Source organism: Pogona vitticeps, chromosome 1, assembly GCF_051106095.1.
Source record: "Pogona vitticeps strain Pit_001003342236 chromosome 1, PviZW2.1, whole genome shotgun sequence".
NCBI lineage: Eukaryota > Metazoa > Chordata > Lepidosauria > Squamata > Agamidae > Pogona > Pogona vitticeps.
Window position 1 is genome coordinate 5,266,865 of NC_135783.1, and position 12,513 is coordinate 5,279,377.

A 12,513-nucleotide genomic window follows, 5' to 3' on the forward strand; every position below is an offset into this window, starting at 1 on the left:
GATGAGAAGCTACAACGAGAGTTTTTTGTTGTTGTTTAGTCGTTTAGTCGTGTCCGACTCTTCGTGACCGCAGAGGCAATAAAAAGGGATATAGAAAAAGTGTATACTTTTTAGGACTTGGCTGTTGGCAGCATTTACACAGAAGGAAGTCCAGCCACTTAAGCAGCCACAGTGATCTGACATGTGGGTCGCGGACCAGCATCTCATAGAGTCATCAAGGCCACTTCCACAGAGGCACTGCGTAAATATGGACCAGGATTCTGGCCATTGGGTTTAGCAAGTGGATAAAGAGCTCTGGGGGACGTGGGTGGCGCTGCAGGTTAAACCACAGAAGCCTCTGGGCTGCAGGGTCAGAAGACCAGCCGTCGTAAGATTGAATCCACGCAACGGAGTGAGCTCCCGTCGCTCGTCCCAGCTCCTGCCAACCTAGCCGTGCGAAAGCATTTAAATGCGAGTTGATAAATAGATACCACCTTGGTGGGAAGGTAACGCCGTTCTGTGTCTAGTCGCACTGGCCACATGACCATGGAAACTGTCTATAGACAAACACTGGCTCTATGGCTTGGAGACGGGGATGAGCACCACACCCTAGAGTCGGACATGACTGGACTAAATGTCAAGGGGAACCTTTGTTGTTCTTTAGTTGTTAAGTCGTGTTCGACTCTTCTGTGACCCCACGGACCAGAGCATGCCAGGCCCTCCTGTCTTCCAGTGCCTCCCGGAGTTGGGTCAAATTCATATTGGTAGCTTCAGTGGCACTGTCCAGCCATCTTGTCCTCTGTCGTCCCCTTCTCCTCTTGCCTTCACACTTTCCCAACATGAGGGTCTTTTCCAGGGTCTTCTCATGAGATGACCAAAGGTTCCTTAGCTTCAGGAACCTTTAACTTTACCTAAAGAGCTCTGGAACCAGGAGTCATCCGAGAGATCCAAGGAGGATAAAAGGAAATGCACGTCTGTCACTTTACAAAGTTAAATTATGGAGCTCAGTGCCAAAGGATTGAGCCAGTTCAAGGAGAATGGGGCTAACAACAGCCAAACTGTAGCATGCTAGCCATGAGGGATCTGCTGACCACCAGTATCAGAGGTAGCATGTATCTGGAAACCAGTTGGAATACAAATGTTGAGGGTGTTACTTGCTCATATCCTCCTTTGGTAACTCCTTTGGGTTAAAAGACTGCTTATGCAGTCCTTTGGCTGATCCATCGCAGGTGGCACTGGGTTGACATTGTCCATCTGTTGTTTGGACAGTTAGGAGAAGAACCTTTTCTTTAGAAGACTCTGAAATGTTCTGTGCGAACGAGGGAGGTGACCTTTTTAACGTCTAGGAGAAGAATCACAAAAATTGTTGCTTTGACACGAAAGAGGGTGCTCTGTTTCATCCGGGACAACGCGCATGGAGGCTGTCGTGCTGGGGCCAAGAGGCAGGGGTTAAGGTGTGACCAAAAAAAGGATGCTTTGGATGCTCTTTTCCTCCCTGCCCACCCTTCCCGAAGACTTCTGTCACTTTAATAAAAAGAACAACTGAAGCTGGCATCAGGGAGAAGGCCGGGGAGGGGGGCCCCTCCGTCACATTGCTCGAAACTTCCTGTAATAATATAACCGAGCAGTTTTGAGATTTCACAGCGCTCTCCGCTCCCTAATTAGGACAAGCTTAAAAGGGAACAGTTGGCATTCCCGTCGGTGAGCGCCATGTGTTACCTGCAGCCGGCCAAGTCCAGAACGAAACTGATTTCTCTCTTACCTACGTTCCGCATTCGGCAGCTGCTCCAAACAGGTGCTCACTATCGTCGGAGCAGATGGCGCCAAAAGTGGGTTTTGTTGGCACGTTCCTCTACAAAGCAGGCCTTCTTCTCCTACTTACTGATGTGTTTGCAAAGAAGCACATACATCCAGGCCCCCTGCATTTTTATTTATTGTTTATTTGTTTGCTGTTACACCGTCAGCCTGTGAAAGAAGGTCAGTAGCAGATCTTGGGGAAGTTCCTTTTTCTTTTACAGTAACGTCCTCAATCCCTTGGCTAGATCCCCATCACTAGATCCTTCTGGCCCATATTTCTAGTTTAGGGGCCAAAGAAAGAGCTTCCCAGGTTCCTCCATCTGTGGTTGAAAGGACTGTGTACTAGTGCATGTTTTAAGATGAGGTTGGATAAATTTCAGCATTCAGTACTGAATACTTTGAACTAAGCTTTTAAAGTAAACATTACTTTTTAATAATGGCACTACAGAAGCTTTTCCAGTGGAGATTTTGTTTTTCCTGTAATAGGCTTTGTGGTTTTCTAGCAGAGTGGAGTGAAGGTGGATGTGGTTCATTAGGACGGGCTCTGGGAGACCATGATCCAAAAATCTTAGACTCACAGGCAGAAATGCTATTGCTTTGTTACACAGTCAGAAGGAAAATTCATTAACTCGTGGCCAGCAATTAATGAGTCTCTACTAGGATTCTTGAGCATACCAAAAACTCACTTCCAAGAATTGCAGCAGTGACTTATTAATTGTCAGCTAGGAGTGAGTGAATGTTACTCCATTTGCCTCCTGGCTGCATAAGAAAACAACCTAATTTCAGCCACTGAATTTGTTTGGGGTAGTTCAGTCTGGTTAGCGTTGATCATGGCCTGTTTCTTTTATTGAGTTGTTTGTTGGTTCATTCTTTTATTTGTTTGTTTACATGTACTCTACCTTTCTCCCAACTAAGACCCAAGGCAGCTACTAACATACATGAAAGAGATATCTTGAGACAACTGAAAATACAGTAAATTGCAATATTTAAAACAAGAATTCAACACGTTCAATATGAAAACTATTGAATGAAACCCCCTGTAAAACAACTTATGAATACATTTTTTTTAAAAAAATTGCTTTGTATAATTTCCTGTTTCTCATGCTCCTTTCCTTTTCATGCACACTTTGGAGTTTAGGATGATGGGGGATCCCGGTGATGGGCTGCAGGTCCCTGAACTTAAAAGCCTGCTTAGCCTCTGGTACTTATCGTCGCAAATGATTGAAATTATGGGATTTGCAATCCAAAAAAAGTAACTTTTCAAGCTTTGACGAAATAGGCCGTTGGTCTGGTGCATCTTGGCTTCTCTTACACATTCTCATGATCTTTGTCTTCCTTTGAGCACCGCTCGCCTTGATCTAGCTGGAAGGGTGAAGTGACGCCTGTTCATCCCTGCCTCTAGGGTCACAGAGGGGTCCTTCCCCTTCAGAGTTTGCCCTTCCCCGAATTAAGTGGCACAGTTCCCACTTCGAAATGTGCTTCTGTGCTCCTATTTCATGTTGAAATACCTTCAGTAATGCATGCAGTATGTTTTGGCAAAATGGATTTATAAATACATAATTTGTTAGCCAATGTGCTTGCTCTATCTATCTATCTATCTATCTATCTATCTATCTATCTATCTATCTATCTATCTATCTATCTATCTATCTATCTATCTATCTATCTATCTATCTATCTATCTATCTATCTATCTATCTATCTATCTATCCATCCATCCATCCATCCATCCATCCATCCATCCATCCATCCATCCATCCATCCATCCATCCATCCATCCATCCATCCATCTATCTATCTATCTATCTACAGGCACGTGTTTTTTTTTTTAATCATTCATTTGTGTAGAAACAGCACAGAACAGGCTTAGAAATGAATACATTCAAAAGGGACATGGACCCTCCCTAGATGAGACATGGGGAAAGATGAAGGGTTCCACCAACAAATCATACACCAAGCAGTTACTGTACATATGAAAGATGTCCATCTGGTCACAGGGTACCCAAAACACTCTGTTTGCCAAGCCTCACGTCTTTGTGCCTCACGGAGGAATAGCAGAGAGGAGCTGCACGGTGCGGTGGTTACACTGCAGTGCTGCAGTCAAGACTCTGCTCACGACCTGGGTTCAGACCCAGTAGATTCAGGTCACCGGCTCAAGGTTGACTCAGTCTTCCATCCTTCTGAGGTCACTAAACTGAGTACCCATCTTGCTGGGGGGGGCGGGCATGGGAGTAATGGGTCACCTGCAGAATTAAATTGTAAAGCACTCAGAGAGTGCTTTAAGCATCATGGGGTGGTATATAAGCGGAAGCAGAGGAGCAGAAGGGTGGCTACAACCTTGGGTCACGGACTGCCTGGTTCTCATTCTTGGGCCCAGGCGCCGGGGTGCAGAGCACATCTGATATGCTGTCGTTGCTGCAACACAGCGATGTGCAAAGCTGGGGGAAGTTGCTTTAGAACCCCCCTCCCAGTAAGAAAAGTATTAGGGGAGGGGATCCTGGGAGCTGCAACCCCCCAAAAAAAGAGTAACTTTTCCCAGCTTTAGCCCTACATAATATCAAAAATCACACCTCCCTACGATTACCATTCTTTTATCTCTCGTGCCAAAATGAGGGGCAAGAGATCCACTTGGTGTCAGCCACTCAGTCTTCGGGATGGTGCCCAGATGACTTACACCCTCGGCTCTGAAGATACCACGCTCTTGGTTGGGTCCCTCGCGATGCTGCCACCTTTCCAGCTGAGCCTCTGCATCCTTTATTTGTTTTGTTTGAAGTGTTGGCCTTACGATCCTTCTTGTCTTCTTTCTTTCTTTCTTTCTTTCTTTCTTTCTTTCTTTCTTTCTTTCTTTCTTTCTTTCTTTCTTTCTTTCTCTCTCTCTCTCTCTCTCTCTCTCTCTCTCTCTCTCTCTCTCTCCTTCCTTCCTTCCTTCCTTTCTTTGGTCTGGCAAGCCCCCTCTCCTTCATCCCAGCCCCACAAACCAGCGCGGGACCAGAAGGGCTTTGCTCATTTCACTTTCTCTCGGGGCGCAAAGACCCCTACGTACGCTAGGCTTGGCTGTGCTGTTCATTTCAGACAAACCACTGGAGCCAAGGCAACCAGATGAGACCAACATCTGTCTCTACCGTCGTTGCCAAGTCACGGTTGGCGCGGAGGAGCGGGCAGCCGACGACACCAACTTCCCTTGGAGAGGCACATTCCTTGCGCTCTTACCCTCCCTTCCTCCCTCGCCCGGCCTCTTTCCTGTGAAGCGTGGAGGGCCTCTGCAGCCTAAGATGCAGCGTTGTCCAGAAAGAGCAGAATCTCATGGTGGCTCCAATCTTATTTCGTGTGCACCTCAGAGACAGTTGTTCTCCAGAGAGGCCTGGCTTTTCCCAGAGTGTGAGGGAGAGAGAACTGGACAGCAAAGAAGCGAGAGACGGGCAGCTTTGTGTTCTCCGGACTACGACGGCTCCCTGGGCAGTGTAGAAGAGACACATACTGCCAAAACAGTCGTCCCGGGCATATTTTTAAAGATGACTGCGCACGGGGTAGGGAGAGCGTATATCCCCCATCGGAGAGTCAATAGGCACATGGAGTGGCCCTGTGGTAGAGCCCGTGCATCTGAGTCAGCCAGACCCCTGGTCTGATGCCTACAGCAGTGACTGAAGTTTTTCACTTTAGTGCCTATGTACAAATCTGTATCCCCTGGACTGAAAGGAGAACAAACCTCTCCATTCTGAAGGAAATCAACCCTGAGTGCTCACTGGAAGGACAGATCCTGAAGCTGAGGCTCCAGTACTTTGGCCATCTCATGAGAAGAGAAGACTCCCTGGAGAAGACCCTGATGTTGGGAAAGTGTGAAGGCAAGAGGAGAAGGGGACAACAAATGACGAGATGGATGGACAGGGTCATTAAAGCTACCAACTTGAATTTGACCGAACTCCGGGAGGCAGTGGAAGACAGGAGGGCCTGGCGTGCTCTGGTCCATGGGGTCACGAAGAGTTGGACACGACTTAACAACTAAACAACATGCATCTGTATGTGGCAAAGATTTATGACAGTGTTTCCCAAACTGTGCGCTCTGGTGCCATGGGGTGCCGGGAAATGCCCCCTGGGGGCACCACGGAATCCTCCTTCCATCCTTCTCCCTCCTTTCTCCTCCATCCAAAGCATCCTACAGCACTTCCTTGCATTTTCTCTGGGGTCTGTGCATTCTTGAGAAAGGGAACTTTGGCCTAGAAATGGGTTTCCTGCCCTGCTGTTCACAGGGGAGGCTCCCTGCCCACTCCTTGCAAAAATGCAGCTTCTCCTTCAGCTACGTGGACAGCAGAGCATCTGGTTTCATCTAGTGGCCAGTCCTAGTAATACACCCTGGGAAGGTGTCCTCATGTCTTTTATTTTTTTTCTCCTTCTTCTAAGCAGTGGGTAAGTGAAACCGTGGTTACTGATCTCATGGATGCGGCAGCCCTACTGAACCAGGGATCTGGAGCCAGTGGCCAGTATGTAATGGGAGCTGCAAGTCAAAAAATAAGGTTTGGGGACCACTGTCGTATGAGGATGTTCCCCAATTTCTCCCAGATAGATAAAATGAGGGCAAAATGGGGTCAGTGATTTGCGACAGGCAGAGACCCCAGATAATTAAGACCAGAGGTTGGAAACGTTAAGAGTTTTTTGGTCTACAAGACCCATTGCATCGCGGTCCGAATGCCCCATGGCCATTTTGGCTGGGATCTTCTCGAAGCTGCAGTCAAAAAGACGTAGGTTTCCCCCTCCAGCCGGGATGTGTTTGGGGAAGAAAGATGCAGCCAGAGACGCGTATCTGTCCATCGCGACAGATGACAAGTAACCTCCTGAATGAATCTTCCAGCTTCCATGGGTTAGAAGGCTTGCCCGCTGCCCAACGTGCTGTAGAGTCCATCCTCACCCACTTGCTCACGGACGGAAAAATAAATAAAAAAGGATCAGAACCCGTTGTCAGGGGAACTTTCTGTGCTTTTCTTCCATTTAAAGGTCTTTTCTCCCGATATGGACAGGCTGCCTCTACCGCAGATCCGTCCCTCATGCTGTAGCAGACGGCTTGCCAGCCGGCCCCCTTGCCAGGAGGAGCGGAGAGGTGAGCGCCTAAGCTGCCTTTCCCCGATTCATTGGCTGCCAGCGGCACATTTGCAGAAAGGAGGAGCTGGCAGTCAAGCCGGCAGCAAAGCACATGGGCTGCGAGGCGGCTGGCTGGAGCGAAAAGCCTCTTTTCGCTCCGTTGTTCCACCGAAGAGTTTGAGCGAGCGAAAGGTGGAAAGTTCTTCCCTGCTGGCCAGACACGGCCCCTGGGCTTCCTGTTGCTTGCCTCTGTTTTGGGGGCATGGAAGAAATGGTTTATTTTGCTCATTTTATTAGATTTCTACCCCACCCATCTGGACCAAAGTTCTACTCTGGGCGGCAAAGGGAAGCCGCTTCCTTTCTGCCAGGCCAGAGCACGCCAGGCCCTCCTGTCTTCCACTGCCTCCCAGAGTTTGGTCAAATTCATGTTGGTCGCTTCAATGACCCTGTCCAGCCATCTCGTCCTCTGTCGTCCCCTTCTCCTCTTGCCTTCACACTTTCCCAACATCAGGGTCTTTTCCAAGGAGACTTCTCTTCTCATGAGATGACCAAAGTCTTGGAGCCTCAGCTTCAGAATCTGTCCTTCCAGTGAGCACTCAGGGTGGATTTTCTTTAGAATTGATAGGTTTGTTCTCCTTGCAGTCCAGGGGGATACCGATGCGTACACAGGCACTAAAGTGAAAAATTTCAGACACTGCTGTAGACATCAGACCAGTGAGGACTCAGGGTTTATTTCTTTCATAATGGATTAATTTGTTCTCTTTGGAGTCCAGGGGACTTTCAAGTGTCTCCTCCAGCACCCCATGATTCCTTAATTCCTATTCTGTGTGAGAGTGTTCTACTGTCCCTCTCTCTCTCCCTTCCTCCCTCTCTCTCCCTCTCGCACACACACAAACTCACACAACCACGTGAGTGTGTGTGTGTGTGCATGCACACAGAGTGTAGAACCGAAATCCTCCCAACGCCTTTTCTGATTTTAGTGGGAACACTTCCTCGTCTTCAGTATTCTCTCCCCCTTGCAACGCTGACCAGAATCCCAAGCTTATCATGGAATCTCTGTCATTGTCCCTGATTGTATGGCCTCTCCAGCAGGCCTTAATTCCCTGCCCTCAGCTGATGCTGTAGCAGTTCCTCGGGCCTCTGATTGCCCAGTGAACCCCTTCCTTTAAAAAAAAATTAGTCTGAGACCATTTAAAAGGCAATGTTGTGGGAGCTGAGTAAGCATAGCCCCGGACTGAGTCCCTCCGGACGGAAGCCCCATAGAAGACTGGGTTCTGTCATTGCTGGGAAGGTGTGATATAATACTCACACACCCCACAAATTCCACAGAGCCAGGCGCCAGGAGTGAACTTGTCACATCATGTTTTGCTGCATCCGCTTGAGTCTTTGATAAGGCTCCCCCCTTTGTAGTAGATGTTTCATTAGGGGTTGACTGGGGCAAGGCCTTCTGGGTTGTGGCACCTGAAAATGAAACAGCTCCCAGGAGCTGTGTTTGGACATCTTGTTAAAGCATTCTGTTCCGATGTGAAAGCAGCAGGATGATTTTCCTCCCCTGGTTCGGTTTTGGCATTTGGTCACCTTTTCTGCTTTTGCTGTTGATCTCAGCCCTGCTCTGTCGTGAGGTTGTGGTTTCCATTGCGTAGATGGGATGATGTGAGAGTAATCCGATGAAGCCCAGCTGCTGATGTTGATGAGAACCTGAATCCATCCACAGCTAAACACGCTTTCTAGCCTGCTGTATTATTTCTTCACTGATCTTGTCGATGACGTGTTATTTATCATGAGAATGGCCTCTCCTAGGAAAACATACAACTCCTAATGGGATTCTTCTTCTCCGCCAGGTACTGACGGAAAAGGGCTTTGGAACCATCACCACTGAAATCCGTGAGGCGCCTGAATTCTACTATGCTGAAGAATATCATCAGCAGTATCTCAGCAAGAACCCCAATGGCTACTGTGGACTTGGAAGCACAGGAGTATCCTGCCCCATCGGTGTTAAAAATTGACCTCCCATTTGTGCGACAACACTGGCTTCTTAAAACCAGATGTCGATGGCACACACTTTGGCACACACTGTTTGATTGCAGTGATCAGTGTCCTTTTCTCCTGAGTAGGAAGCTGGCAGTTTAGAACAGTGGTCCCCAACCTTGGGCCTCCAGATGTTCTTGGACTACAACTCCCAGAAGCCTTCAGCAACACTTCTGCTGGCCAGGATTTCTGGGAGTTGAAGTCCAAGAACATCTGGAGGCCCAAGTTTGGGGACCACTGGTTTAGAAGACTTCTCCACACATGGGTACCTTCATATGATTGCCTCAAGCATTGTGCTTACACGGGTTGTAAAGGTGCCCTTCTGTTCTCTCCCCATTTCTGGTCAAATCCCTTTTACTCTGATAAGAACATCAATGACATCTTGGAGGTCTCTGTGTTGTTCTTCAGTTGTGGGAGTAGCCCTCTCACATGGAAGAGCAAAAGAGGCATTGATTTTTCTCAACCTGAGTCTTGGTCATGATCGGTAAGAAGAACTAATCAAATAGAATGTAATAAAAGGCTTCACGCTGCTAATGAAAAAGATGGTTCTTGTGTGTTGTACTGTTATCTCAAACACATGAACTGGGGACTTTAGTTTTTGGCCTCAAGTAAGGCATCTGTGGACACGACTAGACAGGGAAATGATCGTGGTTGTATTTTAAAAGTATTTATCTTCAATGTGATCTTTTTTTAGCTCACATTTGAGCGGTCCTTCCATTCACATGGGAGATGTTTCTTCTCCCATGAGGAGGATCCAGACAGGACTTCATATTGTTCCAATTTCTCTCCCTTTCAATTTTTGACTCCTCTCTTCTCTCCCACTTTTTGTCACGGGTGTCATTCCACGGGCCATTGTAACTTCCCTTTCTTGTTTTATTTAATTTAGTGGGTGACATAGCGCTACAGCAGTACATCAACATACAGTGGTGCCTCACTTTACGATTGCCCCATTTAACGACGGAATCGCATTACGACGAAGTTTTTGCACTCGCTTTTGCAATCGCAAAATGGGGGGATTTCGCTTTGCGATGATCGGTTCCCTGCTTCGGGAACTGATTCTTCGCAAAAAATGATGATTTTCCGACAGCTGATCGGCGGTTTCAAAATGGCCACCAGGTAAACAAAATGCCTCCCCCGCTGTTTTCTGGGACAGATTCCTTGCATTACAGGCACCGTAAATGGCCGCCCGATGGAGGATCTTCGCTGGACGGTAAGTTTCAAGCCCTTTGGAACGCATTAAACAGGTTTTAATGCATTTCAATGGTTTTTTTCTTTTTGCATTACGACGTTTTCGTTCTACAGCGATTTCGCTGAATGAATTAATGTCGTAATGCGAGGCACCACTATACCATGGATACTCCCTTGTATCTGAAACAGCGCTGCATCATGTAGGATAGTTTGTTTGTTTGTTTGTTTGTTTGTTTGTTTGTTTCATTGGATTTCTACCCCAAAAATCATGAGAAGATGAAAACAGGAGAGGGTTTGTTTCTCCACGGTTCTTTCACTGTAACAACACACTACATACATCACAGAGTTGTTGAATTAAGCAGCCACACAGACTGCAGAGTGGCATAATCAGGAGTGCTCCCCATAACACCCAATAAACTGCAGCTCTTCTGCTGTGCCAGAAAGGAACGGGATGGCTCACAAAAGAAGCGACAAGGATTATTGTTACTTAAAACACAAGATTCATGGCAAACCAAACTGCACCAAAAGCAAACCCAGTAGCAAGCTATGTGCTTATCTGATCACTGCCTGAGAGGGCTTGAAGACTACTCTCTATTCCAGTTGAATTTAACGAAAAACATTCTGTTTGACCAGTACAGCAGTGGAACCAGTTCCCTCAGGAGATGGTGGGCTCACCAACACTCGAGGCATTCAGGAGAAAGTTAGATATCCATCTGTCAGATATCCTTTGACCTGGATTCCCGCCTTGAGCAGGGGGTTGGACTGGATGGCCTTAGAGGCCCCTTCCGACTCCATGATTCTATGGTTAAGCTCCAGATAAGGTCTCGCTGTCTCTGAACTCTCACACACATTCCTTGCAGCTGGGACCAACTCACTCACTAGCCATCTGCTCAGATCATGAAGCCACCACACAACCCATTTCCATCTCCTCAACTGCAGCCAACAGACATGGATTGATTTGTGAGCCATCCATACCCCGCATTGAAACTGACGGGTACACCACCCAATTAGGCCCTGCTGGTTCCTCCACCCAGTTTGCTGGTGGGCAAGGACCTTCTCTTCAACAATGCACAATGCACCCCGTGTACCTCTAAAAGTTGTGTCAGTGGCTATGTTCCTCCCTCCCCCATGAATTCCCCACATCAAGCTAAGAATGGCTGGTTCCTATAGTAACAAGAGGCATTGTGTTGAACATTATACCTCTGAATTGTTCTGTTGTTCACTGTCAAGGAAACCGACACTATCTCTAATTTCCCAGCCACAGGGGTGAAAGGAAAGTCAAAAGGAGTATGGCATTTAATAATGGGACTGCTGGTTCTTTCCTCCTGCCTTTACCTCCCCAGTAAGCATAGTTTGGAAAGGAGGTATTTTTCTCCCGCTGCAGTGCTGGGTTAGATTTCCTGAGCCCAGGAAGGCCTGTTTTCAAGGAACAATGACAAATCACAGGTTGAAAACCCCCATACTTAAAACACAAAAAGGGTGTATCCTGAGTTTGAATGCATTAGCAAATTTAAGACTACAGGACATTGGGCGTAGCAAGGATCAAGGGAGGTTTCCTGATAAATATCCCACGTCAGCTGCCTTTTGCAGACTTCCTTTGCTACCCTGATCAATCAGCAACTGTAAACACGTTGTACCAGGTTCAGCTGACACATTTGTGTTCTGCATTGAATTAAGGCATACCCACCTGTTGATTAAGGGACATGGTGGCGCTGCGGGTTAAACCGCAGAAGCCTCTGTGCTGCAAGGTTGAAAGACCAGCCATCATAAGATCGAATCCAGGTGACAGAGTGAGCTCCCGTCGCTTGTCCCGGCTCCTGCCAACCTAGCAGTTCAAAAGCATGTAAAAATGTGAGTAGATAAATAGGTACCACCACGGTGGGAAGGTCACAGCAATCCATATCTAGTCATGCTGGCCACGTGACCACGGAAACGGTCTTCGGACAAAATTCCGGCTCTACAGCTTGGAGACGGGGATGAGCATCGCGCCCTAGAGTTGGACATGACTGGACTAAATGTCAAGGGGAACCTTTACCTTGTTGAATGGAAGGATGTGTCACTTGAGAGCAAAACCAAGATCGTCCGCACTCTTTTATTCCTGACCACCAACTATGGGTGTGAAAGCTGGGCTGTAAAGAAAGCTGACCGGGGGGGGGGGGGAGAAATGATTAATTTGAAATGTGATGCCGAAGGAGAGCTTTGTAGATGTTTAAGCCTAGATCAGTGGTTCTTAACCTTTGTTACTTGGATGTTTTTGAACTGCAACTCCCAGAAACCCCAGTCAGGACAGTTGGTGGTGAAGGCTTCTGGGAGTTGCAGTCCACAACTCCTGAGTAACCCAAGGTTAAGAACCAGTGGCCTAGATCAAACCAAGCCTGAAGTCTCTCCCGAGATAAAAGTGTTGAATTTGAGGTCACCGTCCTTTGGGCACATCATGAGAAGGGAAAA

At 47.5% G+C, this 12,513-nt stretch overlaps 1 protein-coding gene across 16 annotated transcripts in view; it reads left to right on the top strand.

Annotated features, from left to right (window-relative positions):
- Positions 1-8,973, top strand: part of MSRA (methionine sulfoxide reductase A) — a 227,717-nt gene extending 218,744 nt beyond the window's left edge. For all 16 annotated transcript variants that reach the window (XM_072986579.2, XM_078381762.1, XM_078381767.1 and 13 more), the window contains exon 6: positions 8,691-8,973. In XM_072986579.2, the coding sequence (XP_072842680.2) occupies positions 8,691-8,855 (165 nt within the window). In that variant the 3' untranslated portion in view covers positions 8,856-8,973. The remainder of the gene's footprint in view (positions 1-8,690) is intronic.
- The last annotated feature ends 3,540 nt before the right edge of the window (positions 8,974-12,513 follow it).